Source organism: Numenius arquata, chromosome W (assembly GCF_964106895.1).
Source record: "Numenius arquata chromosome W, bNumArq3.hap1.1, whole genome shotgun sequence".
NCBI lineage: Eukaryota > Metazoa > Chordata > Aves > Charadriiformes > Scolopacidae > Numenius > Numenius arquata.
This window is the reverse complement of record NC_133615.1, coordinates 686,890-713,164: the sequence shown is the minus strand read 5'-3', so window position 1 is coordinate 713,164 and position 26,275 is coordinate 686,890. Positions and strand designations below refer to the sequence as shown.

Below are 26,275 nucleotides of genomic sequence, written 5' to 3'. Positions count from 1 at the left end.
GTATCTGTGGGAACAGAAGTGTTTAGCGAGAACAACGATCCTGAGTCTTATAACAAAATAACTGGGATTTTACCTTTAGATGGCTCCTGAAGGCCATCTATGTTTTACTTACAGCTGACATTTCACACTCTCTGAACAAGCGCAAGCTACGTTACGTCTCCATTTCCAAAGATAAGCCAGTGGAGTTCTGAAGTTTCAATGGAAGAAGGGAAGAGCCACGGTTACTCACAGTTAATAACAAAATTAAACTTGGCAAAAGTAATGAATTTTATTTACAAATACATGTAGGAGGATTACAAGAGAAACACACTAGGGAAGCTCCATCTCAACAAAAGCAATGATTTATTGGTAATGGCATTAAATGAAACAGATTGACAGTCTCTGGTTATGGTCAAGCAATTATCCAGGAGTTGTAGATAAAAGTGAAGATCTCTGATTGCGATAAGGCCTTCCAGTGTCTTTTGCATCCTAGTGGCTCTCTCCTTTTTTGCCAACTACCTGGTAAGAGACAAAAACCAGAAAGAACGTTTAACCAAAAAGAATCCTGCCAACTATTTTTTAAAGTATGTCTCAAAATAAACAAGTGCAACTGAATTTTCAACTAAATCAATGCATTTACGCATGCGTTACTGTAGCACTTGCAGAAGCTGTGAATCCCTCTGAAGGGTTAAGAGGGATGCAAGACACACAAGAAACCTTATCTGTAGTAGTCAGACAGCAAAGCATCACTCTCTTGTTGAGTTAGAAGACAGTAACTGCAACAGAACAGGCCACACTTTAAAAGGTACGTGTTATACACCACGCATTCAACCTTAATCAGTGATATAAAACATTATAGTGGGACGAGAACCACTAGGTGCTGAAATCTCAGTTTGTTCATTTCCTTTGGCAGCCTTGCAGTGTCCCTCACTGAGAGCATTTACCTTATAGCGCAGCTCAAACCTCTAAAGAAATCTGGAAGCCACCTGATTTTCAGTTATCCCTCATCAAAACATTATTCCTTACCAAGTCTCCTTCCAATCTCCAATTCTGCCAACTCCACCTGGAATCAGAGCCAGCTCAGTGCTTCCCTTTGCAGAGAAGGTCCCCACTGCCACCACTCTGGTGAGTCCGTGTGCCAGCCAGCAGCACTCCACACTGCTGTGGGGGTGACAGCGTGGGGCACCGCAGAAGGGAAGCCAGCCCCCCTCCGTAAGGCAACTCAACACAAAAGCCAGAGAGGAGGAAACAATGCCATTTTAGTCACTTTTCAGGAAAGGATTCAGACGTAGTTCTAGTGCTCATGCAGACCCTCGGAAAAAATATCCATTTATAAGCCAAACCAAAATAAGAAGAAAGTCTTAAAGTGTAAGGCTTCAGGAGGGACCGTGGGCAAGGCACCGATTCCCGATTCATGTCCATCTAAGCAGAGAGCAGCACGCATGGCTCTGACAAGGTATAGCCAGAATTCACACGAACAGAGATCTGAAGATTACACAAAGGGAGAATAGACTTTCCCATCACTACCTATATTAATGCTGAAAACAAAGGAGTAACACCTTTCCTGTATTCTAACCAATTGCCTGCTACAGCAAACGTTAAGTATTAATTACCTCTACAGTTAAGTGACAATATATCCCACAAAATCCATAGTCAATAGTGAAATATGGAACTAGGGGGAAAAACAAAAATAATAATACAAAAAAAAAAGCAAAGCCCCCACAGCCCTGAACTAGTGAAGGCTCATGGGCCCACTGGAAGTATTCTTCCTGATCCTTCCTTTTTTTTCATTTCTTGTCAAACTTCAAGAGGGAGAATTTTTCACTACCCAGCTGCTTTTGGTCAGCTGAGTTATCACCATCACAAAGAAACGGAGATCTACTGATGAAAAGTACTTTTAAAGACCATTTTCACCTCCAAGGAACCCTTGGCCAGGAGCATTTCACCAAGCTGTAAATTCAGCCTAATGCTTAAGTTCAGGAAAATTCCAATCTGACTATGTGAAGAAAGAAGGAAAAAAAAAAAATCAGAAGCCCAATCACTTGCATTAAAATCCAATTAATCAAGTTAAAAAAAAAAAACAGTTAAATGTGTCAAGAAGCAATATTTATTCTTTGTGCGTTTCCAAAGCACCAAACTGTGTTCACACACAGATTAAAGAAAAAAAAAAAAAGAAAGAAAAAAGAAAAAAAAAAGAAAACCCAGAGTTAAAAGATTAAAGATTAGCTGTTAGCAAGTGTGGAACGCCAACGAAAAGGATTGCTGTACCAGTCTGAGGCAGAAATTGACAACTCGCCCATGTGTATTATCTGTGAAAATCAATCAATCACACTGATTTGCGTATTTTGTCATCACAGGTCAAAGAAACCCATTTTCTGACCATCCCACTCCACCTCCCCAAAAGGAAACGAGCTATTTAAACTTAAACCAAACCACTGTCATTATTCTTCTCTTGGAAGTAGATCCGTTTTCCTTCCTCTTACAGAAACAAGTACCATGCAGAACACTCTACGGCAGTGGCTACAGCCTGTAGTTCCCACGCAAAAGATGACAGTTTTGGAGTCAGCTTTGTTTTGCCAATCATTTGGCTTTTTCACAAGCATCAGTGCAGAGCCTGACAGTGACAAAGCCACAATCAACTCTATGGTTCATTACCAAGAGTAGGGCTGGAAACACTACCACTGAACCTTCTGGAGAACAGTTGGTGTTATTTCTGGATTTTTTTTTTTTTTTTTTAAAGAGGTCAAGCAAGTAAAATCAGTAGGATGCTGCTGGAGAACCCTAATGAGGCCATGTATGTACAAACACTCACCAACTCCTCATTGTGTCTGCCCTGAGCAGGTGCCCAGTGCCACCAGAGGGACAATAAAGAGTACCACTTTGCAGCCCATTCTGACTACATGCTAAAAGGTGACAACCAAGAACACTAAGCTCCGCTAAGATATTAAAAAAAAAGTCAAGTCTAAAAAAAGACTTTTCAAGAGTATTTCACAAACTGCAGCTCAAGCAGCTTTACAAAATTCAGTCTAGGCTGAAAAAGGAGTTACAGAAAACAATTTGTAAGAGTACTATATGGCATGCCTTTAAAAGGTAAAGTTCAGGGTAGCAGTGGGACAGCAGTTTGTAAGACTGGAAGGTAAAGAGAAGTGTTTTAAGGGCAGGTTTGGAGCGGGGAGCAGAGGGGGAGGATGAGTTGCTGAGTCAGAAGGTAGAGAAGGCTGCTCCTGACGGTGGAAGGTGCAGAGAAGGCGGCTCTTGCGGCAGGGCTGAGATTGCGGGAAAGGTGAAAGAGGTGCTAGGTGAGCAGAGGGAGCAAGGGAGGGAATAGTGCAAGACCACTTCAATCTTATTATTACTTTTTAATTTCTTCTGCCTTTTTAGTTCTTTAGAAATGGGAAGTTAAGCTGAAAAACAAACAAACAAAATGTTACAAGAAAAAAAAAAAGCAGCAGCATGTAGTGCAAATAAGTAGCTCTGAGTAGAAAGAAAGCCTTCATTTAAGAGGGGACATAGAAAATATTCCACAACCCGTGGCTATTCATCTATGCCCCAACCTCAAATCTGAGCAGCAGTATGTTTCACTCAGTAATACCAGAAACAAACAAGAAATCTACTAGGCATCAACAGTTGCATGCTCTTCCAAAACCAGACGCACCTTTACAAGCTCACCACAAGATTCACCAGAACCTACCCAATACTAAGCTATCAGGCAATACTAAGAAACCCAGAACCGCACCTTTCCTCTACTCTTTTAGCTGTCTGCCCAAAGGATTCCAACTAAGAAATGTCTTTGTGCATTGGAAAAATCTCAAATACAGTCTCCTGTAGTCGTTTGCATGATCAGTTACACCTTATTTCAGGCCTTGTGTGGCCCAGAAACATTTCTGTCCCCCTCTGTCACTCCGAAGACTTCCCTCCTCCCCAGAGGTTAAAATCAAGTTGTGCAAGGAACAGGATACACACAACACGTTAAAACAAGTGTGAAAGCAGCTTCTATAACTTTACTTGCTCACTCCATCAATACCAACTACATGCAACAAAGGGAAGACATTTTTTTGTGAGCCCAGTCAATACTGGGAGAACCTCCGCAGGGATGTGGCAGCCCCATTGCTGGAGGTTTTCAAAATGGGACTGGAGAAGGTGCTCAATATTCTCACTCAGGCTCCCTTTCCCATCAAAGGTGAGACCAGATGATCTTTTAGGGGTCCCGTCCAACCTGGGCTGTTCCGTGACTCTATCTACGTCCAAACTAATTTGAGGCCAAAATCACTAATGAAGGACTGACTTAACCACACCTGCTTAGGGTTTCTGTTATTTTTCAGAGTAGATGAATTTTAGCTTTGTGTTTGGTAGCATAATTAACAGAAACAATGCCTCATTTATATTAAACACATGAACCGACTCCCTGATCAAGAAGAGGTGATTCTTCTTACAGCCCTGTTGCTGTAAACACAGCACTACACAAGCAACTAGGAGTTTTCCTTGACTGTTTGAAGGACACAGGAGCTGCTGTTCTGCACCTCAATCATCAACTGCTGAGCACTAAGTGCCTGTACCTAAGCATGCCTTCAGATCCAGCCCCAACTGGGAAGCAAAATACATTAGCCTGATCTTTAGGAGAAGTCATTCAAACTAATGTGTTTGGGGTTTTTTTCTTACTTTGAAATTGAATGTGCATACAATCAGCTGAGCACCACCAACGTGATCAGTGATCAATCATAAAGACACAACTGGAATCCCACCCATGTCCACTTCTTATTTCAAGCCCTTCAAACCAACAGATTTTACAAACACTCCTCAAAAACTCGGGGCTGGGGGGGGAAGCATTCCCCCCTCTTGTTAATCATATCACAACACTATTTCTGTCATAATTAGAAGAGGAACATGAACAGTAGAGACAGTGAGATGAGGGAGCGAGACAGATGAAAGCAGTGAGGAGTAGCGTGGGTAACTACTCAAGGAGATGAAAAGAAAAATAAGGTTTCCCAGTTAATCTACAAGCCTAAATATAATTAATGCCCAACGCTATATTAAGGTTTCATAACTGACAGCATCACTGGAAGAGAGGAAACAAAAGTTAAAATTCCTAAGAGCGCTGCAACTCTGCCAGACTACACATCCCATTTGTTACGGTGAAATATTTTAACAGCCTAATATTAAAACTACATGTTCAGGAAGCAAAGCAGGAGTACTGCACATAGCGTTGAGGAGTATTTGAATTGAGACAGGATCAGCCACTTCATAGCCCAGTAACGCCTGCTCTTCTATTTAAGGCCGTCCTGACCAGCTCCTTAACACCCTGATGCTCCCAGCACAATGCTAACACCACTATTAAAGAGAAAAAAAAAAAAAACCAAAACACTAACAATCAGAACATCAGGTTTAAAGAGTGCACTTGTCGACAATAAACTTTCAGTACTTTTGAAAGCAAAACTAATTTACAGAGAACTGAAAGCGACACAGAGCTCAAAATCCCACCCCCCTCACAAAGATACCAGGAAATACCACAGATCACGATATTAAAGTAGCAATTGCACAGCTCATTGCAGGGGATGCCCTAATACCGTAAATACCGACAGAAAAGCTGTATAAACCAAAAAATGTAAGCAGATTATAAATCAATTAACATGTTTCTAGTTTTGGAAAGGAAGTTCTAAATATCGGTAGTTCTAAAAATGATATCCAGTTAATTTTAGTACATTAGAAAAAACTTTTTCAACTACTTCGTTTCATTGAAAAGCAGCAAAACCTGTAAACTTTTATTTATTATTACCCCCAGAGATATATTTTACATGTAGAAGTTAAGACCAAGTTTTGACATGAAAAGTTTCAAGTACGTGCATGTTGGTGAGCGTTCGTGCTTTTAACCTTTTGAAGTTACAGGTAATTTGTGCAATACGTTCTGTGGTGCTTCCGATGTTTCTGGTCACCCACACAGTAGGATTTGCCCTTTTAGAAAGGCTACTAAGTTTTAAAGCAGTTTATTTTAAAAAGACTTACTACATTTTGAAAAGCTGTAAGTAGCTTTAAAGTTTCAACCCTTTCAAACGCATTTCACATTCTCAAAAAAAAAAAATAATCACGAACTGAGAGTGCCTTTTTGTTCAGCGCTAGAGTGTCTGAAGTCACACCGTAACAAGTAACGAGTGGTTTGCTTCTTCATTCCCTCTGCAGATGTTTAATATAACAACACCTTGTGAGCAAATATTTTTCAGCTCTCGAGCTGCATGTTGCCCCGTGAATCAATCTTTCAAAGCAGAAGTCAAGTCAATCACGAGTCTCCCTAACTTGTCCATGCCATTGCTTCTCTACTTCCTGAAAGCCACCAGAAAGCAAGTTTCGAAATGCAGACGTGAATCTCACAGCTGTTAAAAAACCCCCAACGCTGTCTATAGTGTGTATAACTTGTCAGTCCCTCAACTCTTCATACCTACATTCTTACCAGTTGTTTTTAAAAAGCTGACGAACTAAAACTTTTAAGGAAGACCGAACATCTGCAAGATAAAGCTACACATTTTCTTTTGGAAGCCAAAACTACCTTAAGTTGTGGAATTGTAGTAACAACCAAGTGTATTTGGTTTTTGAGTCAGTTTAAGTCATTTTAAGTCAGTTTAAAACATTCAGAAGTGCTTTTAAGAAAGAGGACTCACTCGCTTGAAGTCATTCATATTTGTTGCTTGGACTGGAGTTCCAATAAATGTGAAGTATGTAATTCTTGTTGTCTCTTCATCACCATGATTGGATTGGACAAACAACTACAAAACCACCAAACATAAGAGTTAAAACAGTCCATCCCTGAATTAATAAATAAAACATCAACATTTTGGAACTAACCAAATTAACACTCTTTCCAATTATTAAGGCTTCTGTAACCTTTAGAGAAGCTACTGTCCTCCTATTTTAAATAATGATTAAATAGAATGCTGTTATTTCCCTGGTAGTTTGTTAAAAACCCCACAAAGCTTGGATTTTCCCAGCTTCTGCTTCTGACCCGAGACCACATTCAGCAAGCAAAAACAGGATCTAAGAAGTCAAAATTCACTATTCACTGGAATCTGACCTGAAGTTAAATACTAATTTAACTGTGCTTGCTGAAGCTCCTAAGACTGTATGGTTTACAGTTTGCATAATTATGTGTTTTACAGCATGAATACTAGGTCTATGAAGTTATTTTAGGGTTTCAAACAAATATCAAAGGTGTTGGGTTTTTTTTTTGAAATATGAACTAAGGAATCATTGCTGGAACCACTACACCTTTTAGTATTAGTAAGGAACTTGGAGCGAGAAGAGCAATGAGGTGTTTGTGGATGTTTCCACACTTCATTGTGAGTATGGAAAAAGGACTCAGTTTTGTGCAAGAGGTGAACTGCAATGCGTTCAGAGATTCTGTCTCAGGAACCATATGAAGAGTTCAACAAGTAGAGACACAAACAAATGAGGTCTTAAATCCCAAATGCAGGTTTAGGTAGGAAACTAGGGGAGTGCTACTGCAGTGCCCACACGCAGAATGCAAACAAACAGAACATCTATTTAATCACCTTATCACTTGTCTGGTGTTTGCACATCATCCTGCCTAAAGCTGACACAGGATTTCATTAAAGAACAAATACGTAACTTGTACTTGTCAGCACAGCTTTGTAGAATATAAGCCTACGTGACCCATCTCTATTTCATTTGGGGGGAGATAAAGTTGGTTGCAAAGGTAATGCCATAGAAATAACAGACACAAAAAGGAGGTTTTTTAGGTTCACCTCCCATTACATTTAAAATAATTGCTAGTAAAATATCGCTAAACATGAAAGCAGTTGACAGATCTAAAATGCAGTCCACAAACAGCAATTCAGAAATTCACCATAAACCTTTTACAGAAGAAAAAGCATGATGAATGAGAGTGCATCAATGTTTTGCAGTTACCTGTAACTGATAAACTGGTGATTTCTGAGGCCAGCCCACTAAAATTTAATTTAATTCAATCAACTATATTGCACTTAAAGAGTCAGAACACCGATGGGAAACCTTTCCAAAGTCATTTGCAATGAAATCAACAAGCATGCACACTGTTTTAAAAGCCTATGAAGTTTTCAGCCTGCCCAGAGCTCAGGACAGAAACTTTACTTACAGTTACACTGTTAACATTCTGAAATTTTACATAGCGAAGCTGGACAATACCATCTTCTTTAATATCATCTGGGGTCAGCTCCAGGGCTTGAGTTGGCTCACTTCTTTCCGCTTCTTCAAAATCCATAGATCGAGGAAGGTTGATAAAGATTTTTATGTACTTTGGACCCTGCCCTGTGTTAAAATATAGGAGTGGTGTTCCATTGTTTAAACATATTCTCAAAATGCTGCTTGAGAAGCCCTCGCTTATCCCAGTCTCTAGATATCACTCGAGGAAGGCAGGAGCTTCTGTACTTCTAGTGTTTCTCTGCCAATTCCACATCACCACCCTGGACATTGAAGGACATCCAAAGCTGCACTACTCGTCGACGAGTAGTCAGGGACAGAATCCCACAAAAAAGTCCAATAAAATGTCTAAAAGTAATAGTTTTGCACACCTGAACATTTTATGTCATTTTATAATGTAAACTGAGTTACTGTAAAAATTAAGCTATGCCTCTCAATAGCTCTCACATTAATTCTTGAATTAAATGTAATTTCCTCTTTGCAGCACATCAAACTATAGTAAATATTTATAGTTGCAACACACCAAATACTCATGCACCAGGGCAGTGAAAAGTGAATGAGATCATTTGTCATGTAACTCATTAACAACAAATTTACTGAAGCTACTGTGGGATTCTCAGGAGGTAAATGGTTCCAGGGACAAGAGTGACATTTTTAGAAAATTCAGTTAAACACGGGCAAAGCTTTGGCTTCAAAGATACGATTAAACAGACACTTCACTCACCGTTATCTGGCCCCTGAAGTTTCATAGAATAAAGCTTGACAGGTTGACTAAAAGCTACAGTAATAAGCAGCTGTGGAGAAAAAAAGTTGCTGTTAAATACTGTTTTCATCATTCTTAAACACAAACATAGCACAATAATTAACTAGAAATAAATCTGAGCTCTGAAATAAAATTAAGTACTATATTCTAGGATTCACACATGCACTAGTCTGTCACTTCAAAATATCAGCAAATGCTACTCTGCTTGGAATTTTTTTCCATACATAGAGGGATGTGAAACTGGAAATGCTACAATGACCTTTGTATGCTAATTTTAATTATATCCTACTGCCTTCTCCCACTCTTACTTACACTACCATAAAAATATAAAGTAGGTAAGTTCTTAAGAAAAAAAACAAAACCCAAAACTTGCGGACCAGACCATCACTGAAAATATCACACTTAAAGTATCTACTGTACCTGCTCGTCACAGTCTGATTCCAAGTAGGTAGAGTCTTTACGTAAACAATTATCAAATCCGTGCTCATCGCTCTCATTAAGACATTCACAGCCGGCTTTATTGATAAATGGCATTAAATCCATCTGAAAGTAAAAGCAAGAGCATTGCCGAGTGCATGATAAGTGCGCCATGAACTCATCGGGGATTAGTAAGCATTGGAATGAATGAAATTCTTCATTCAACAGATTAAAATAACAAGACACATAGAAAACCTCGGGGGTTTACATCAAAAGACATTACAAACAAAAGTGACAAACACTAGAGCACTTGGATGTGTCCTGTTCATAACAATACTATTTCCCCTCCATGCAAAATCCTGCGCCCCTGGAACATTGTGCTTGCCATTCCGAGAGTAAGAAAATGGGCACGGGGAGAATTTTCAGATTACAGCATCCTAAGTCACACCATGGCACAGACAAAGTGACACTAGGCTAGAGCCATCATCAACTTCACAGGAAAAAAAAGTAGACAAAGAGAAATGGGTCTCCTCAAAAATATACTATATATCACAGAACAAATTAAAACACCACCACTATAGTTCTTACCAGGCTTCATATGCAAAGCTAGTCCTACTTTACTTCTTTTTCAGTTTAACGCTCAGCTCTTTTGTAAAGGGTCCAACTAAAAGCTTTAAGATACACACATTCTCAGATCAAAGCAGAATGCTATGCACGGTCCAAGCCTCAGCCATTTAAAAGGTGTCATTATTGCAGAGGCAGAATAATGTGTATCAATTTCCAGATAATCAGAATTTTTTGCCTGCAACTAAAGTAAACCAAGTCCAACAGAAGCACAGTAAACCAGGCTAAAAATCAAGTATTTCAGATGTTAAGGCCTGAAGACACAGTATCAATGTCTCACACTGTAATAGTACAAACTCGAGATCAGTGTACAGACAGCAGTCCAGATGTAAAAATGTGAAGGAGCTTTTAGGATGACACTTAAAGGCAGATATTAGATCCCAAACAGTAATATCTCACTCTTGGAAAAAAAGCATACGCTAGCTCAAAGATTACTGCATACAATTCAGGCTATAACTTCATGATACAAACAGAATCTGAAAATGGGCTGCTGAGAGAAAAAAACCTCAGTTCCCATACCCCACTTCCCTTAGCTCTTGCAACTACGTTAATTCTGAGCAAAAAATACTTATCCCCCTCCCAAAATCCAAATGAAAGCTGAGCCTGCAACTCCAACACTTGGTAGAGAGAAGGAACGCACAGCTACAAGAGTATGAGGATGCTCTCCCAGAGCCCACAGCAGTCCAGTCTGGGTCAAGCATAACCTAAAATAGCATCTCAGCTACAATGACGGGTCAAATGGAGCTCCTGCTGGGCCCATAGAGCCTGGACATACTCAGGACGCAATTCGTGGGGGTAAGACACCACCTCTTACGAGATTAACTTTTCATAGAAGATGGTGTGTTCATCTCAAAACCGATCTAAGCAGACCAGCGCTCGCTACTGGAATGATTTTCAGCATGTTTAGGGCTCCAAAGCCAACAAGCCAAACTTTCCTCTTTTGACATTCCCATAGTTCCACAGAGGATTTCACAATAATTATAAAAGTAAGCGTTCACACACAGAGTGAAGCGCAACACATGCCATGGAACAGCCAGCAAGTAGCCGAACTGCTAGAAATTCAAGCAACCCGTGCCCTTGCAGTTGATTCAAATGAGAAATACTCATCTGGATTGGCACTCTCCTTACTTGGCCTGACAGGATACGACCAGCTAGGAATTTAAAACACTCAACCTCCAAAAAACCTGGTTTTGCATTTAACAACAGAATTTGGGGTTCTACAGATTACTCATCACAGCTAAGTTTAAGGCATTAGATTTGCTAATGCAGAGCACTACGCGCACTACAGCAACGAGCCAAGCACTCAGCTGTGACATACGATTTAAGTGAAACGTAACACACCACAAAACTAATTGTGCTTATACTTTGGGCAGAACAATAGACAATCCTGTTTAAGGAGTAATATTACACCGAGGGTTGCTTGGAGAACACCACCTAAGAGGACAGCTCTAGGAAAGCGTTTTGTCACATCAGAGCTCTCATTTACACGCATTTGTCAGTGCCGCTGGCAGACAGGCTTAGGATTTGTAACGCACAGTTGCCTTGAGGAAACAGGAAAACAGGCATAACACAGTGAAAATCATTTCCTGAGAGCACCAATATTTCTGGTTTGCTGGTATTGCTCCCTTATGGAAATTTTGGCCAAAAATTCAAGCATCCCTATAAAGTTTTGATTTACCTAGAAGACATGGGCAAATCACGCAATGATAAAAAAAAAACCAAACTTTCATGAACACAATTTTTAAATTCTTTGGAAAAATTTTAAAATCAAGTTTTAGTTATGAGAGATTTTGATGCGAGGTTTAAAAACTATTGCATCCGAGAACATATATTTAGAAATGTTCACTTTTCTTTTTTACAAATTACTAAAAAGTTACAAGTTATTTGCTTAATTTAGATTATTTGTGAATGCCTGATCAGCAATTACTGGAGTGACACGCAGTGCCCCTGCAGAAGCAAACCCATGTACATTAAGCATTAAATTGAAAGCAAATTCACAGTCAGCAAGAAGCAATTCTTGTACATTGCTCAGACAGGGCACGCAATCCTTTCCAAGTATGCCTGCGACATATTTTTTACTTTATGTATTTTTATATCCTTGCCGTGCTTTTACAGGCAAGAAGAAATCTAAAGAGAACACTGTATAGCACCACCCACTTTTGTAAACATTAGCAATTAGGTGAAAGAAAATATACCATGAGATATCGTTTATCTAACAATCCCCTCCCAAAAGCATCCTATTTTCAGGGCAAGCTGCTAGAGAGGAAGATGGAGCTGAACGGTTCTAAAGGTTAATTCCTTTGGCAACATGGCAACAGAATCTCTGCCTCTCTCTTTTTTTTAAAAACAAAACAAAACAAAAACAAACGATGAAATAAAGAGGATTAAAGAAAGGGTAGGGAGCAAGAAGAAAAAAAGGAAAAATATAAATGATCCTCCCACCACATAAATAAGAGAGGATTTCTTAAGGAAAATCAGAGCAACTTTTCAACCATGTCTAACAATGTCTTTTTCCATGGACGTTTTTACACTTTAAAAAACATTTTGGGAAGACACACTGGGATGTCTGAGAAAAAGAAAGAAGCAGAATACGCAGCTACAGCAAAAACTTAATCCAAAAACCTGAAACTCACGATTTTCATGACTAAGGGCTACACATGGATATTTTTCTTAAAACATTCTACAATTCTATAACCATACGTACTACATACGTATATGTTAATCATTTAATTTTGGCTGAAAAAGGAAACCCAGACAGGTGATCTTCTCAAAGCCATGGGGACTTGCAGTTTTGACTGAAGTACTATTATTTGGCTTAGGGTATGTTTAAAAAGGAAGAGATATTTTGTAAGTGTTGAAGTTACACAAACACACACAACCATGTGAAGAGATACATACATATCCTTTTGGGATATCTGTATCTTCACTGTTTCCAGGATCATTCTCCAGGTGCTGTTTAATTTTTTCTTCTAAGCCCACAGCATCTGCTCCTTGATATTGGTCGATTCGCACTTTGTTTCGGAAAAACAGAAACGTCGGCGTTGCTGATATATTATTGGTAGCAGCTGTTCCCTAGAAGGCAGAGATGAGTTACAAGTGTTACCTCACAGAGAATTACCAACAGCAGACAGAAACATCAGATTGCTTCACCTACATGAGAATGCACACACAAGATATTAATCAAACTACATCACCCCAAACACCACAAACAATATTTGTTGTTTTATAAACGGCTTTAACTCAGACAACCATTTCAAATACATTTAAATTCTTCAGATCCTCCTAAACCTTTACATATTTGGGCATTCTTTGAATGGACTTCACGTTGTTGGTAGATTTGTTGGTACACTCACTTGCTCTCAGAAGTGGAGAATGGCTTATTTTAACACTTCTCTTTTACAAGCTTTCTTTATGCCTGCAGTCCTTCCTCTCCCAAGCCACAGAGATGCACACCCAGGAACTGCAGCCATTCGATTTCTACCTGTATTCATACCTGGTATGCACCCGTAATAGTTTTTCCCCAAACTTTCCATAATTTACTGTCATTTGCAAACATTGTTGCCATTTTTATATTCATCTCGCGCCTTTATAATTTGTAGTAATTCAAGACACTTCCTTTCAACACACTATTGTTAATTTTTGTTAACAACCCTTAAGTCAATCAATAGCTCATCTGCAACACAGTTGTCTGTTAAAAACAGCTAAGGAGCACTTGAGAGGAATCTCGTCCCACTAATCAGATCAGTTTATTGCATTTTTCATTTTGCTCAATAATTATGCCACTATATGTTTGGAAAGACTTACTCTTTTTTATTCATACTGGTGCTATGCCTACATTTATCAGTAGTATCTAAACAGTACAAGCTGCAGGAACTGTTAAACCGTCTGTACACTGCTTACACGAAGGACATCACCACTGCAACTATACTTCTCAAAACAAAAGTGTTGTCTGTTCACATCTTTGTGCAGATCCTGACTTTGAGAATTTCACAACACGGCTATTTGTGATTCACCAAATGTGTGAACAGCCACAGTTTTTCTTCAAGTTTCCCATCCACTGCATTACCCGCTCCTTTTCTTACGACTGAAAATATGTTTTTGAATACCAACCTGGCACTGATGTACATCTACTTCCAAAAACGTTGCCTGGGGATATTTGTTACTCAGAGCATTGAAAGCCGGGGCTATCCTTAAACAAGGGCCACATCTGTGAGAAAAAAAAAATAAAAATACAGTTTAAGTTAACTCAGTCTTTCTTTGAAAAACGTCTGCCCCGAATAGAATTAGCACATTCATCTTCTTACTGATATCCTTGGTACACGTAAAAATAACCTTCCTACCTGGCTGACAGATGGCGAGCAATCCTGGTGATACAATTAAGAATGACATTTAGAAACACATTATGAAGTGTTAATTCCCACTTCCTCAGACAGCTTCGATGTCACATGATTAGCGTCACCTATTAATTAATACTAACTTCATATTTTCATCTAATGGGTTTAGCTCCTGCATCTTTTACTGCGAGCCAAAGTCCTGATAACCAAAGTGACATAAGGGAGGGCAAAGAGTTGCCTGCTCTTCCTGAAACAGCAAAAAATACTCTTAAGAGAAAACTAGTCCTAGCTCTGCACGCTACCTCCTGTGAAAAAACAGTATCTACAGGAAATACGACTTGAACTATTTAACAGCAATAACGTATCAAACCTTTAGCAGGAATCATGCAATTCTTACTATGTTAAATCTCACCTACTACAACTATAACCAGCTCCTACCGTACTTTTTTGACCCCGATAGAACAGACCTGGCTTCTGCTGAAAAATACCTATTTATCATTGTACCTTTGCTGGCGTAGATGAAGTGTACACAGTGTACAGTGTACTCCATTCCTGCAAAGGAGTATTCTCACTTTTCCAGTGCCCACTCAGACGCACAGCTAGTGATTCTTGTGGCCTCTTCTACCCAAATACAACACCTTTCACAACACTAGACCTGAATTCTTTCAAGCTCCCAACAGCCATTGAAGTGGAATGGTTCAACCGTACATATAAATAAGGAGTGGAAAGATAAGGGAAAAAAAAAAAGAGCATAGGCACTAAGAGCAAGGACTTTGACAACAATAAGGTGCACTCTAAAGCCCGGGACACCCAACACTACCGCTGTTCTCCCCAATTCCGCAGATTACTGTGAATAACCAAATTGCTGAAATTTCCTTTGGTCACCAGTTCACCACACCACAGCCATACTTCCAATCCCTGCAGAGTAAGGGGGAGGGGGGGAAAGAGCATATCTGCTTGCCCTGGGCAAGAAGGACGAGGACCTAGCTAAGTTTTATTAAGGTGGAAGATCGTTTTTAACAGAGACCAACCTAGATGAAGTTTCCAGTGCCCTCCTGACCTGCAAGCAGGTTTCAAGGCAAGGCAGCGCCCCGTCCCCTCAGAGCACCCGCAGGATGACAGGTCCATAGGGCAGGGGAAGCCAGCTCTGCCGCAAAAAGGTGAATTTAACACCAGAAATAGGACATACCAATTCCAATGCCACGGCTACATCCACGTGCTACAGTTAAGGAATGTCACTAGTGCTCAAAAAACCCCAATTAGTTGGCAGGTCTTACCTGCAGCAGCTGGCCAGGGACCAAAAATGATACAGCACTCCGCCACCTAACTGCACGGCACAAGTTTGAAGCTTTGCCTCGCCTCAGAAATAAATAAATAAATAAATAAAACCACCCACCCAAACCCCCCTCAAGGCCCCACACGGCGGTTCTCGAGTCTCCTCAGCCCCAGGCCGGGGTGACGAGGAGACGCCTCCCGGTGGGCCAGGCCCCGCTCCCTCTCTCCCTCGCCTCAGCGGGAAGGAGGCCGCGGTGAGGGACATGGCGGCAGGGGCGGCGCGGGGAGCGACCCGGGGCGGCGTCCGCCGCCCCGGGTCGCTCCCCGCGCCGCCCCTGCCCCCCATGAAGGCAGGCGGGAGCCCGCATCCCGCCCTCACTCACCCCCGCATGGTGAACTTCACCACGGCCAGGCGGGAGCCGGCAGCGCTGAGCTCGGGCTGGAACTCGGTGTCGTTGGCGATCACCTTCACCCCCACCATCCTCACCGGGCGGCGGGGCCCGCGCTGAGGGGGAGAGGCGGCGGCGGAGCCGGCCTGCTATCTGCAGCGTCACGGCGGGAACGGGGCAGCCCGGCATGCACCGCAAGGCGCAGGCGCCGCCCGCCGCGCCCGCTCCCCGCCCCGGTCCGCCGGGCGGCCATCTTGAGGGCGGGGCGGGGAGCGGGCGCCGCCATTTTGAGAGAGGGCAGCCAGGCCGGCAGCCATTTTAGTTAGGGGCAAGCGCGGTGACTGGTGGGAGCGGAGGTGCGCCATTTTGGTCTAGGGCAGAAGGTGGCCGAGGAGAAGAGGAGGAAGAGAAAACGAAAAAAGAAGGAAAAAAAAAAAAAAAAAAAAAAGAATAAAGAGGAAAGGGTTGGGCACCGCAGCTGGAAACACCTACAGAGCCTGGCCGGGCTGGTAAGGGGCTGGGCGCCACCCCCTCCTCAGAAACAGGAAGGAGAACCTGCGCTTGGCCTTCCTGTTGTGGGGCCTAGGTCTTTGCTTTGGCCAGAACCGGTTCTGGAAGCATAGGAATTCAGAATAAGCCACGTGTTATCCTGCGGGTCTTCTGTTAACAAGAATTGAAACAGTGAAAGTAGGTCTTTCCGCTCTGCTGTGATTTTTAAAGATGAGTGGAGCAGCACTGACCAATGTTAACTGCTGAAGCTGCCTCTGAGACTGCTAGCACCAGATGTATGAAATCGGCAAGGAAACTCAGTTGTCAAAATACCCCATCCCACCTCCCCGGCAGCATCCAAAGCTCGCTAAGGTGTGTTTCTTGCTATAAAGAGGTAGAATCAAGGAGCTGCTGCTGCTGGTGGCCAGGCAGTTCCCACCACCTCCACAGATGGCGATGCGGAGACCTCTCTGGGAGACGTGGCCTGGTCTTTGACCACCCTCAAGGTAAAAAAAGGTCCTCCCAAGCCTTCTCATTAATGTGTGCATTGGTGATGCAGATAAACCAGCACAATTAATGGTTAAAGTAACAAAATGAAAAGGTTTGATGTTTTTATTAGTACTGTATTATAAGAAAATTTAATGCTTTCTGTAATTCAAAAAACATCCATGAGCCTTTTACAGCAGCTACTTTAAAACAGTTTCTCTAAACATGAGAGCAAGGGAAATACACCTACCTCTGTTGTGATACGATGCCGCATGGCTTCCACCCACATGGGCTTCAGGAATTTATTATTATAGGACAAGTGGAGACTCTCTGTTCTCCCAGCTGAAAGTAATTCTCATGGTAAATAGGCTGCTGTTGCCGATGGGCGTCTGTTCCTCTTGGATGACAGGGATTCGGCACTCACTTGCCAGGAGCCACGTGGCTGCGAGTAATTCCTCTCTACAGATATATTGATTTAGCTCGGTTTTATCATCAAAAATATATCAACGTGGTAGCAATGTTTATCCCTACTTCTCTACTCCACAGTTGAACTGAAATTGTTTTCTAATTCAACAGCAATAAAAATTTGGACCTGTTTTGTCTTTTGGGAAGTGGTGGTATGGAACATACCGGATACTGGTTCCCATATAGATAATGTGTTTGGTGCCAACACGTAGTTGTGAAGTAATTTCACTATTCTAATTACCTCTGGCTGAGAGAAAATTATTTCTGCAGCTGAAACCAGAGAGAATAATTTTCCCTTTCTGTCCCAAACAGCTGTGATGTATTGATGTGCCCTGTTAAAGAGCTGATAAGAGAAAAGGAATGCACCACTCACCTGCTGTTAGGTGATGTGTATGTAGCTAAAACTAATTGTTCACAGATATAAAAAGCTAAAAGTATTGTTTTGGTTAAAGAAAGAAATAAAGCTTCTTCACGTGCTCCACAGAACAAACCCAGCCATCTCCAAGCCCTCTCGGGGGCTTTCACCTGAATCATCTGGGGCTGGAATTCCCTCAAAACGTGCTAACTTAAAAACTGACCTATTTTAGTGTCACCTGCAATGCCGGGGGTCGGAATTCCCTCAAAACGCGCCAACTTAAAAACTCTCCTAGTCTCGTCGCTATTTTTTGTGACATTATGAGGACGACCGTTCCCTTTCGCAGGCAAAAATTGGATTTTGGGGTTTTTTTACCTCAGGGAACCCACCTACAGGCGCTCCATCTCCCGGCCGCCCCCCCCCCCGCGGCGCCGGGGGGGGGGTGGGCCGGGCGAGGGAGCGCCTGGTTTCCATGGCGACGCCGGTTGCCTCTGCCTGCCGTCAGTCACGACGGCCGGGGGCTTTGCGACAGCGGCGGTGAGGAGTCACGGCAGCCGGCGGTGTGTCAGCTGGTCGCCGCACCGGGCGAGGGAGAGCGGCGCCCGGCCACCCTCCCCACCGCCCTGGCGGGGATATAGGTGAGTGCCCGCCCGCTACCGGCAACCTTCGGGTAGCGGGTACCCTCCCCGGGGGCCGCCATGTTGTTATGCGGGAGGCGGCGGCGGCGGCACCTGCCTGGGGGCGATGGCAGCGGCCCACAGCCCCGGCCGCATCCGCACCGGTGGTTCCTTGCGGCGGGAGGCTTCGGTGGCTTCATCTGCCTGGGCAGTGCTGGGTACCTGCTCTCCACCGTAAGGCTTGCAGGTCTCGGGCTTGTCATTTTAACAAGTTTTAACCCAAAATGCACCACCCTGCTGCGGACACTGGGCTGGCGCTTGGATGTATCACGGGAGTCAGTAATAAGTGACCGATTATTAATGGAACGGAGAGCTCTTCCTCTGTTAATGGAAAGTTATCTGAGGAGAAACTCTTCATACAGAAATAATCCTTTGTGGGAACTTGAATTTCTTTTAATCCCAAATTTTCATTATGTCGCGGCCTTCCTAATCTATTTCCTTTTTTTGTGACAGCCATGGTATTATTGGCAGCCAGGGATATGATTTAGAGTTTGCTTTGCAACCGCTTTGGGTAACTGTCCTTCATGTGATCATGACAGCTTTAAACAGGAAAAATATGTGTGGATTTTATGTGTCATCAAATTAAGTGCCAGAAAAAACTGCAAATGGCTTTCAAAGGTATCTCTTAACTATAATGAAGGATTTAGAGTCCCAAATTGTTAATTCTTTTTCGTGTTCTATAACCTTCTAACTATATATAGGAGTTGTGGTTTTTTGAGGGAGGTGGGATAACCAATCTTACCTTCATATGCTTTGAAATGGGGCTTTTGTAGTCATTCACGCAGCTGGGCAAGGGGCAAGCAGTAATCATTCATTTGGGTCATCGCTGTTATTACCACCTAACGATTAAGGAAGAGCTTGCATCTTAACTAGTTACTTCTCAATTTCTGTTTTGGAACACAAGTTTGTATTTGTCGAATTTAATTTTGATCCTGAGTGTGTTGGGAAGGTTTGACAGTAATGTTTCTGATTTTTTTATTTAGAACACTGTAATATGTAATGGCCAATTCAAGACGGAGCCCTGTGAGAAGTACAGTCTCGGAGTGCTTGAAATACAGCTATGTTAATGATGTAGCACTGCAGTTTGGAGATAGATGTTACGGATACCTTGACTAGGGAGACCTAGAGGTAATGGCTGCAGAGTGTTACAGGAAAGCTCCCAATTTAGGGAAAAAGCAGAGAAGACTTGAGATGATGAATTTTGAATCAACACAGTGCATGGGGATAAAAGAAGGTCAGGTGCCCATAATCTTTTAATCCTTGATCAGCATATTGAGAAGAACAGTCTGGTTTGCTAGTCGTTATTACCTGGATTGAAATCACCTTTTCACTGCATATAGATTTCCGTGTAGCCTAACAGTTTCAACCAAGTTCAAAATAGTAGGTTAGTTCTCTCCTGCAGATATGCTCAGTTCTGTTTTAATGAGTAGGGTTAGCGAGAGCAGTGTGAATATTCATAGTAGTAAAGTGAAGTGTGTTGTGTTTATGAAAGTGGGGCATTGGGAAGTCCTTGCACCTCTTGCTTGTGCAGGGCTACGTCAGTTCTCGCTGATACCTGTTGGGAGCTTTTTGAGTGTGTATTGGAACAAGAAAAGTTGACTGTCAAAGTGAATGTAGTCCTAGTTGAAGTCCCCAGCTGCTGTCCCATTGTGTGTGTATTTGTGTGTGCATGTCCACGTGCACGGGGGTGGCACTAAAACTGCTGCTGCTGGCATCAGGAACAAATTGTTTCTTGACTGTACAGCTAAAAAAATTGATGGCATTCTTCACCTGTTTCCTTAGGATACTCGCTTAGTGGAAATAATACATTTTCAAATACTTCTTTTTATAAGTAGTCTTCAGCATAGTATTGTAATAATCTCTATTTTTTTTATTGATAAGTCAATGTTTATTTACTCAAAATTGTTTATTTCTTGTTTAAATATGTGGGTTCTGATAGTGAAAGATTTCTGCGACTCTGGCTAAAGTACTTGATTTTCTTTTCCCTGCCTCATTAATCCTTTTTCTTCATCCCCAATGGAAAAGTTCATTTGTAATTAAATTTAAAATCATCACATTTTTATAAAATGCATTGGATTATTCAAATGGAAGCCATGATGTAACAGAAATGAGCCTTTATCATAAATGTATGATTGTCTTTATGTAAATGGTTTAGGAGGGGTGTTACAATGCTTAACTAATGTCTTTTTGAATGAAAGGTTCTGTCTGTGTGAAAAATATTAGGCATAAAAATTGCCATTTGCTTGAAAATACGCAATCCACTTAAAAGGTTTGTCCTGATGTCATGGATGCCAGCCATCTCTGTACTTATTGGTAGCAAATCTGAATAATAACATAATTTAAATTCTGCTGAAAATACAGAAAATGGCATTAACATGTGGTAAACATTGATAGGGAAGGGAATGATTTATTCTTAACCTTTCTGAGTTGCTCTGAACATAAGCACAGTTACGTTTATTTAAAAGCAGATGTTTATTTGGCAGCCTTTAATGGTTCATTTTGGAGCTGTTACATACCAAGTGCGTATATGATAAAGAAACAGTCAATTCATAGATGTGGTTTTTTGGGGAGGTTCTTTCAGTGGCCACACATATCCTAAGATTAATTCTTTATGCATTTGTTCTAATTGAAATAAAAGTGTTTGGGAAGAGCTCGTCTTGGCTTTTGCTGTGCTCTGTTAAGGCAACTTACTTACCTCTTTACCTCTTCCTCTGAAGAAGCGTTCCCCGGCGCTGTGACAGAACATGGCACTGAATACTTCAGTATTCCAGGATGTTCTCAGTCTGTCTTTGGGAGACACCACTGTGACCTGCTGCATAATTTTGGTTATGCCTTTTGGCTCTCTCTGCTGGAAGCATCTCCAGTCCTGTGTGCTGTTCTTCCTTCCTCTCCTTTAGCTTCGTTTTCTACTCGCGCAGTCTGCAACATCATTATCCCTGCTTCTTTTTAAACCTTTCCCCATATGTCTACACACTGGGATATATGAGGGCAAGGAAATCTACCTACGCATTGGCCACAACTGCTTCTCTTTCCTGGCGCACAAGGCATGGAAATGGTACCAGCTAGAGGGCTATCTCCACTTGCTAGTGGCAGGTGTGGAAGGAAACTGGTTTTATTGTCCCAGGGCAACACGGAGGGGAAAAGTCACCCTCGCTAGCTGCTGGGCTTCCTACCGTAAATTGATTTTGTTTGGGTGCTTTTTCTGGCTGTAAAAATCCTTGTTACGGATGCTGTTGCAGGGTAAATAACTTGAGGCTTGCAAGGTTTAATGATGTCTCGAGGCTTCCAATCATGACTGAAGGTTGTTGGAAAACTTGAGGAAATTGCAAATAGAATGTTCCTGTTTCAGGAACAGTTTGTATACAGGTGGAGGAAGGCTTCTGGATTTTTTTGCCTGTCTCTTGCTGTCACTTGGAAAGATAAAAGCATATGCAAAAAGCAGACAGAAAGGAGTGCTAATCATTTTCTGAAATACTGGAATTAGTTTCCAAGCGTAAGTTGTGGCAGAAGGTAATAACCTATCTGATAAAGGCTTAGAATCCTGCTGTGGTTTGTGTGCAGACTCTTTGTTCAGGTGTTATTCTGACTTGCTGCACATGAGGTTTATTTTGTGGGCCAGATGAGGCAGAAGACCAGAAATATTACATGACTCAACCTTTAATCTGTTACAGAAACAATTGTCATAAAGCTCTCTGACCGTGCACCTGACCTTTGTTTTACACTGTCCCACCTGGTCATTCCCCTGGTTTATCTTGAACAATGACCTACTGTTAACTCTACAATTTTCTGTGTATCTGCCTTGTAACTTCATCATCAGACTTCGATTTGAGGTGACTGTTACGTTTGCTGATTGTAGTTTGGTTCAACAAGTTAGCTGTGAATAGTTTGTCATCACTTATTAGTCCTGAAAGTGCTAGTTAGTGTACAGAGGACTGTGGCACGATAAAAGTGTTTACGTGAGTCTCTTGGTTCAGTATTTAATATGTTGTACTTAAGAAATCAGTTTAATAGCTTTACTGAAATAGGAATTTATCCCAGATTATGAAACTTGCCTAAATACCAGCCTTAAGCTGTGCAGTCGAAGGAGTCACTCAACTATTCTACCAGATTAGCGTATTATTTTTAATTTTTTTGGATCATCTGCTAATCTAAAGAATCGCTGTCTCTTTAAACACAAAGAAGATAACTGAGATTGTACATATATAACTCTAAACGGATTATATTTTGATGCTACTGCACAGAACTGTGCATGGTCTGGGGCTTCTCGGGCCAAGGGAGACACGGACTCGTCGGGATGATGAGCCTTTCCACCTGCGGTTTGGTAAGGGTACAGCGGCAGAAAAACAGACAGCTAAAATTCTTTAGTTTGAATGAACAAAAGAATGGGAGAATAGGAGACTGCGTGGGTTTGGGGTACGTATGGCATCTCTCAGGGTGCAAAGGGCCTGAAGAAGAGGGGTTTCGCTTCCACTCCTGTCCTTGGTGTCACAACTTTGCGAGGCACTGCAGGGGATGGTGGTGCCGGATTCTATGTGGCAGCTCTCGCCTCAGGAAAAGCAAATGCGAGGGTGAGAAAAGATCTTTTGTTGTGGGGCAGAGAATGAAAAAGAGCCTTTGCTTTTGTCAGGTCTTTTCAGGAAGGTCTTTTCCCATATCCCTGCATCATTTATTTATTGGCTCTTTTAAGAGAGGTAATCTGAAAGTGAAGCAAAATAAATAGAAGTGTGCTTTTATACATATATATACACACATACCCACACCCCTACAGGCATGCGGTAACACAAACTCATCCTTTTATTGTGTGTTTGGGGGAAGGAAACTGGGATTGTGGCACTTCTGGAAGTGACAAGATCAAAACGGAACGATCCCAATGAAGACAGAGGGGTATTAACTGGGAAGAACTCGACTCACTTTGACATCTCCATGTTCCAGTTCCCTTTTCTGTAAAAATAGTTTATTCTAGAGAGGTATGAGTAACTAAAGTGTGGGATTTCATTTGTAACGGTTCACAGCATGCTTTTTGACTATTTGTCAATGGCTCAGTGTGTACTTGCTACTCTAGTTTGTCATCAATGATGTAAAAAAAAAAAAATAAAAAATTTATTGATTGTTTACAGACAATAAGTGAGTTTGGGTTTTTGCAGGGGATGTATTCGGTGTTCGCCAGTGATAGAGGAGGGTTGTTCTTTGTAGACTGAATTCTTCAGCTGTTAAGATGAGCTTCTGGTGCTTTCTGAAAATGAAGTTTTTAATGAAGGCATTGCGGTACCATAATAAAAAACTAGAAGGAAAGAGGTAGCTTTTCTTTTTGCTCTCTCTTCCCCTAACGGTTAATATGAAATATTCTAAGAATTGTGTTTCTCTTGGGTAAAAGTTTTGAAATGTGAGTACAGAGGCCTTTAGAAAGTATTTTGCTGTTACTGTTTTTCAGTGCTTTCTCTCATGTTTTTCTGCATGGAAATATAAAATACAGTAGGTTACTTGTATGTGCTGGTACTTTTGTATGTTGTAATATTCTTCAGTTTAAGTATATATCTATAGTGCTGTCAGTTTTAAAGTACTTATAAGTAGTTTGGGTGGAAGAGCATTAAGCTGACTGAAATATTTCAAGGAACACTTTTGTGCAATTTTGAACAATTTTTGAATATTTATTCAAAACTGCAGCCATTTGCATCAGTGAAACAATCAGGTGCCACGGAAATACCGTGACTTGGTTCCTGACCTGTGAGCAATAGGAAATGAAAGGAATGAGAGGAGACTTTTTGGTTGCTTATCAGCTTTTTCAGCTTTGAAAATGTTGATGGGTTGCTCTATTAGCCGTTAAAACTTAGTTCACAGGTTGCACTGATGATCAAATGGCATTTACAGTCATGATAAAATCCCCTTGGAGGAAGTGTGGTCAAACAGGTCCTTTTGAGCTCTCTGCTACCAGTGTGACCCCTGGGCAGGGGGACCTACAAAAAGTGGGTGGTGAAAGAGTGAAATGGGTGTTCTTGTTTGGTTTGGCGATTTTATTTTTTTTTTTTTATTGCCTCTTTTTTTATATATTACATCTAGACACTTTATTTCTGGTTTTCACTATATTTTTATGATTATTTCGCTATAAAACAAGACTTTTTAGAGTCGTAGCTCTTCAGTAAGGTCACTGTATTCTTTAATTTTTTGTACTTTTACAGTTCTGTGTTGTGGTCACCCAGACAGAACAATTGATCTCCCATTGCATAACAATTAACACTACGTTTGCAGGCATGTTTTACAGCTGCTGATTCCAGGGGAGCTCACAGTATGGTGCAGTAGATTAAACGTTTGATTGGTGGTCTTTATTTATACTTGCTCATTAAATAATAACACAATAAAATAAATAGTTGTTAATAAAGATAGTCCACGTGGATGCAAGAAATGAGTTGGCATAAAATGGCACTTGATAGTAAGTGATATTACTGTTTTACTGATACAGATTTTGTGGAAAAAATTAAAAAACCACATTCTGTGTCTCTTCCGTTCCAGCAATTTGAGGCTCGGTGGGTCCCACCGGCCCCGGGAGCGGTTTCCCAGGCAGTAACACTAAGCTGTGCATTATTCTGCTCCTGCTGCCTTCCCTTCCCCCATTTTTCCATCTACGTTAGCGGGTTCGATTGCTCTGGCCACGGAGGTAGTTCGCTCTAGGAGTACAAGCAGCATTGGTCAAAATTTAATTAAAAAAATACTTTATTGAAGAAGTTGCTTTGTAATTTTTATATAGATGAGAGATGACGTTAATTTCTGTTGAACTCCATAGAGTAGTTCAGGTTGGAGGTACAGTAAAAAGCAGTGTTGTGAAATAGACAGTATTTTTGATGCGGCAAGCACTGGTTTCAGTGTGGGAGTCACCACTGGGTAGTGTAAGGTCAAAAGTCAAATCCGTGGCTGGCGCGAGGAAGATTTTTGTAGTTGCCTCGGCTTATATGGACTCTTTGTTTCAAAGGGGAGACTAAGGCTCGCGGGGTCGTTTTCAGTGGAACTGAAGATTACTCAGTGAAATTCCCACAGCAGCGTGAAGCTGGTGCTCGGGCTCCCTTGAAGAAGAAGTGGTTTGTGTGGGTTTGGCAGCGGCTGGGGTCTGATGGAGCATCGCAGGGACGCAGAGTGGGGACTGTCCTTATCGCAGCAGGGAAGGACAGTTGTAGCAAGGGCTTAGCATGACCTTTGTATTTTTTTTGGTCATAATTCATAATTTTTCCACCTCGTTTGAAATGCTGTAAACTAGGTTTACGTGTCTGAACAGATGCAAATATTGCTGGATCACTCAAGCTAGAAGAGTATGTATGTATCTATAGAAAGACAGGAAAATACACATTTTAAAAAATATTTCTTGAGTGAATTCTGCCTGTGTTTGGTGTGTTTATACTCCTCTAAATTAGAAATTCTGCTCTGGTTTGAGCCGTGGTAAGTTCAGAACATAAACCTCTCCAAGATCATACATATGGAGGATTTATTTTATTTATTTAGCACAACTGTTTTGCCCACTCGGTTATCACAAAGTGCTCCAAGCAATAACTTCCCATAACTCAAACTGGAGAGAACTGACAATACATTGCCAAGCTCAGTATAAGCAAACTCAGCTTCAGGGATCCTACATTATAGAAGCACTTAAGTGGTTGGCAAACTCAGAATGTTGCTAACAAAAACAGTGGTTTGTTTGGGTGGTTAAGTCTTGTGCTAATCTCCCTAACTGGTTTTTTTATTAGGACAACATCAGTTCCTATGATGTTCTTTTTCTCTGTGAAGTTATGTTTCAAACACGTCTGTTGTTCTGTATTTCCCAGTCACCAAGAAAATCTTGGCTTTGTGACAGATCA

General features: G+C 41.4%; 1 protein-coding gene across 3 annotated transcripts; it reads right to left on the bottom strand.

The window, feature by feature from the left end:
- Positions 1–245: 245 nt before the first annotated feature.
- Positions 246–16,184, bottom strand: LOC141476608 (thioredoxin-like protein 1). Of its 3 annotated transcripts, none has more exons than XM_074165370.1 (9): positions 15,960–16,144; positions 14,078–14,174; positions 12,866–13,039; positions 9,347–9,469; positions 8,888–8,957; positions 8,099–8,271; positions 6,630–6,734; positions 2,248–2,288; positions 246–498 (listed from the first exon to the last, which is right to left on the bottom strand). In XM_074165370.1, exons 1-9 carry the CDS (start codon positions 16,055–16,057, stop codon positions 495–497), a joined length of 885 nt encoding a protein of 294 aa, XP_074021471.1. In that variant the 5' UTR covers positions 16,058–16,144; the 3' UTR covers positions 246–494. The 3 variants fall into 3 exon arrangements, with proteins under 3 accessions (XP_074021471.1, XP_074021472.1, XP_074021473.1); XM_074165372.1 differs by lacking the exon at positions 2,248–2,288 and adding an exon at positions 3,336–3,383 and having other exon boundaries at positions 328–498; positions 15,960–16,137; XM_074165371.1 differs by lacking the exon at positions 2,248–2,288 and having other exon boundaries at positions 15,960–16,184.
- Positions 16,185–26,275: the final 10,091 nt, after the last annotated feature.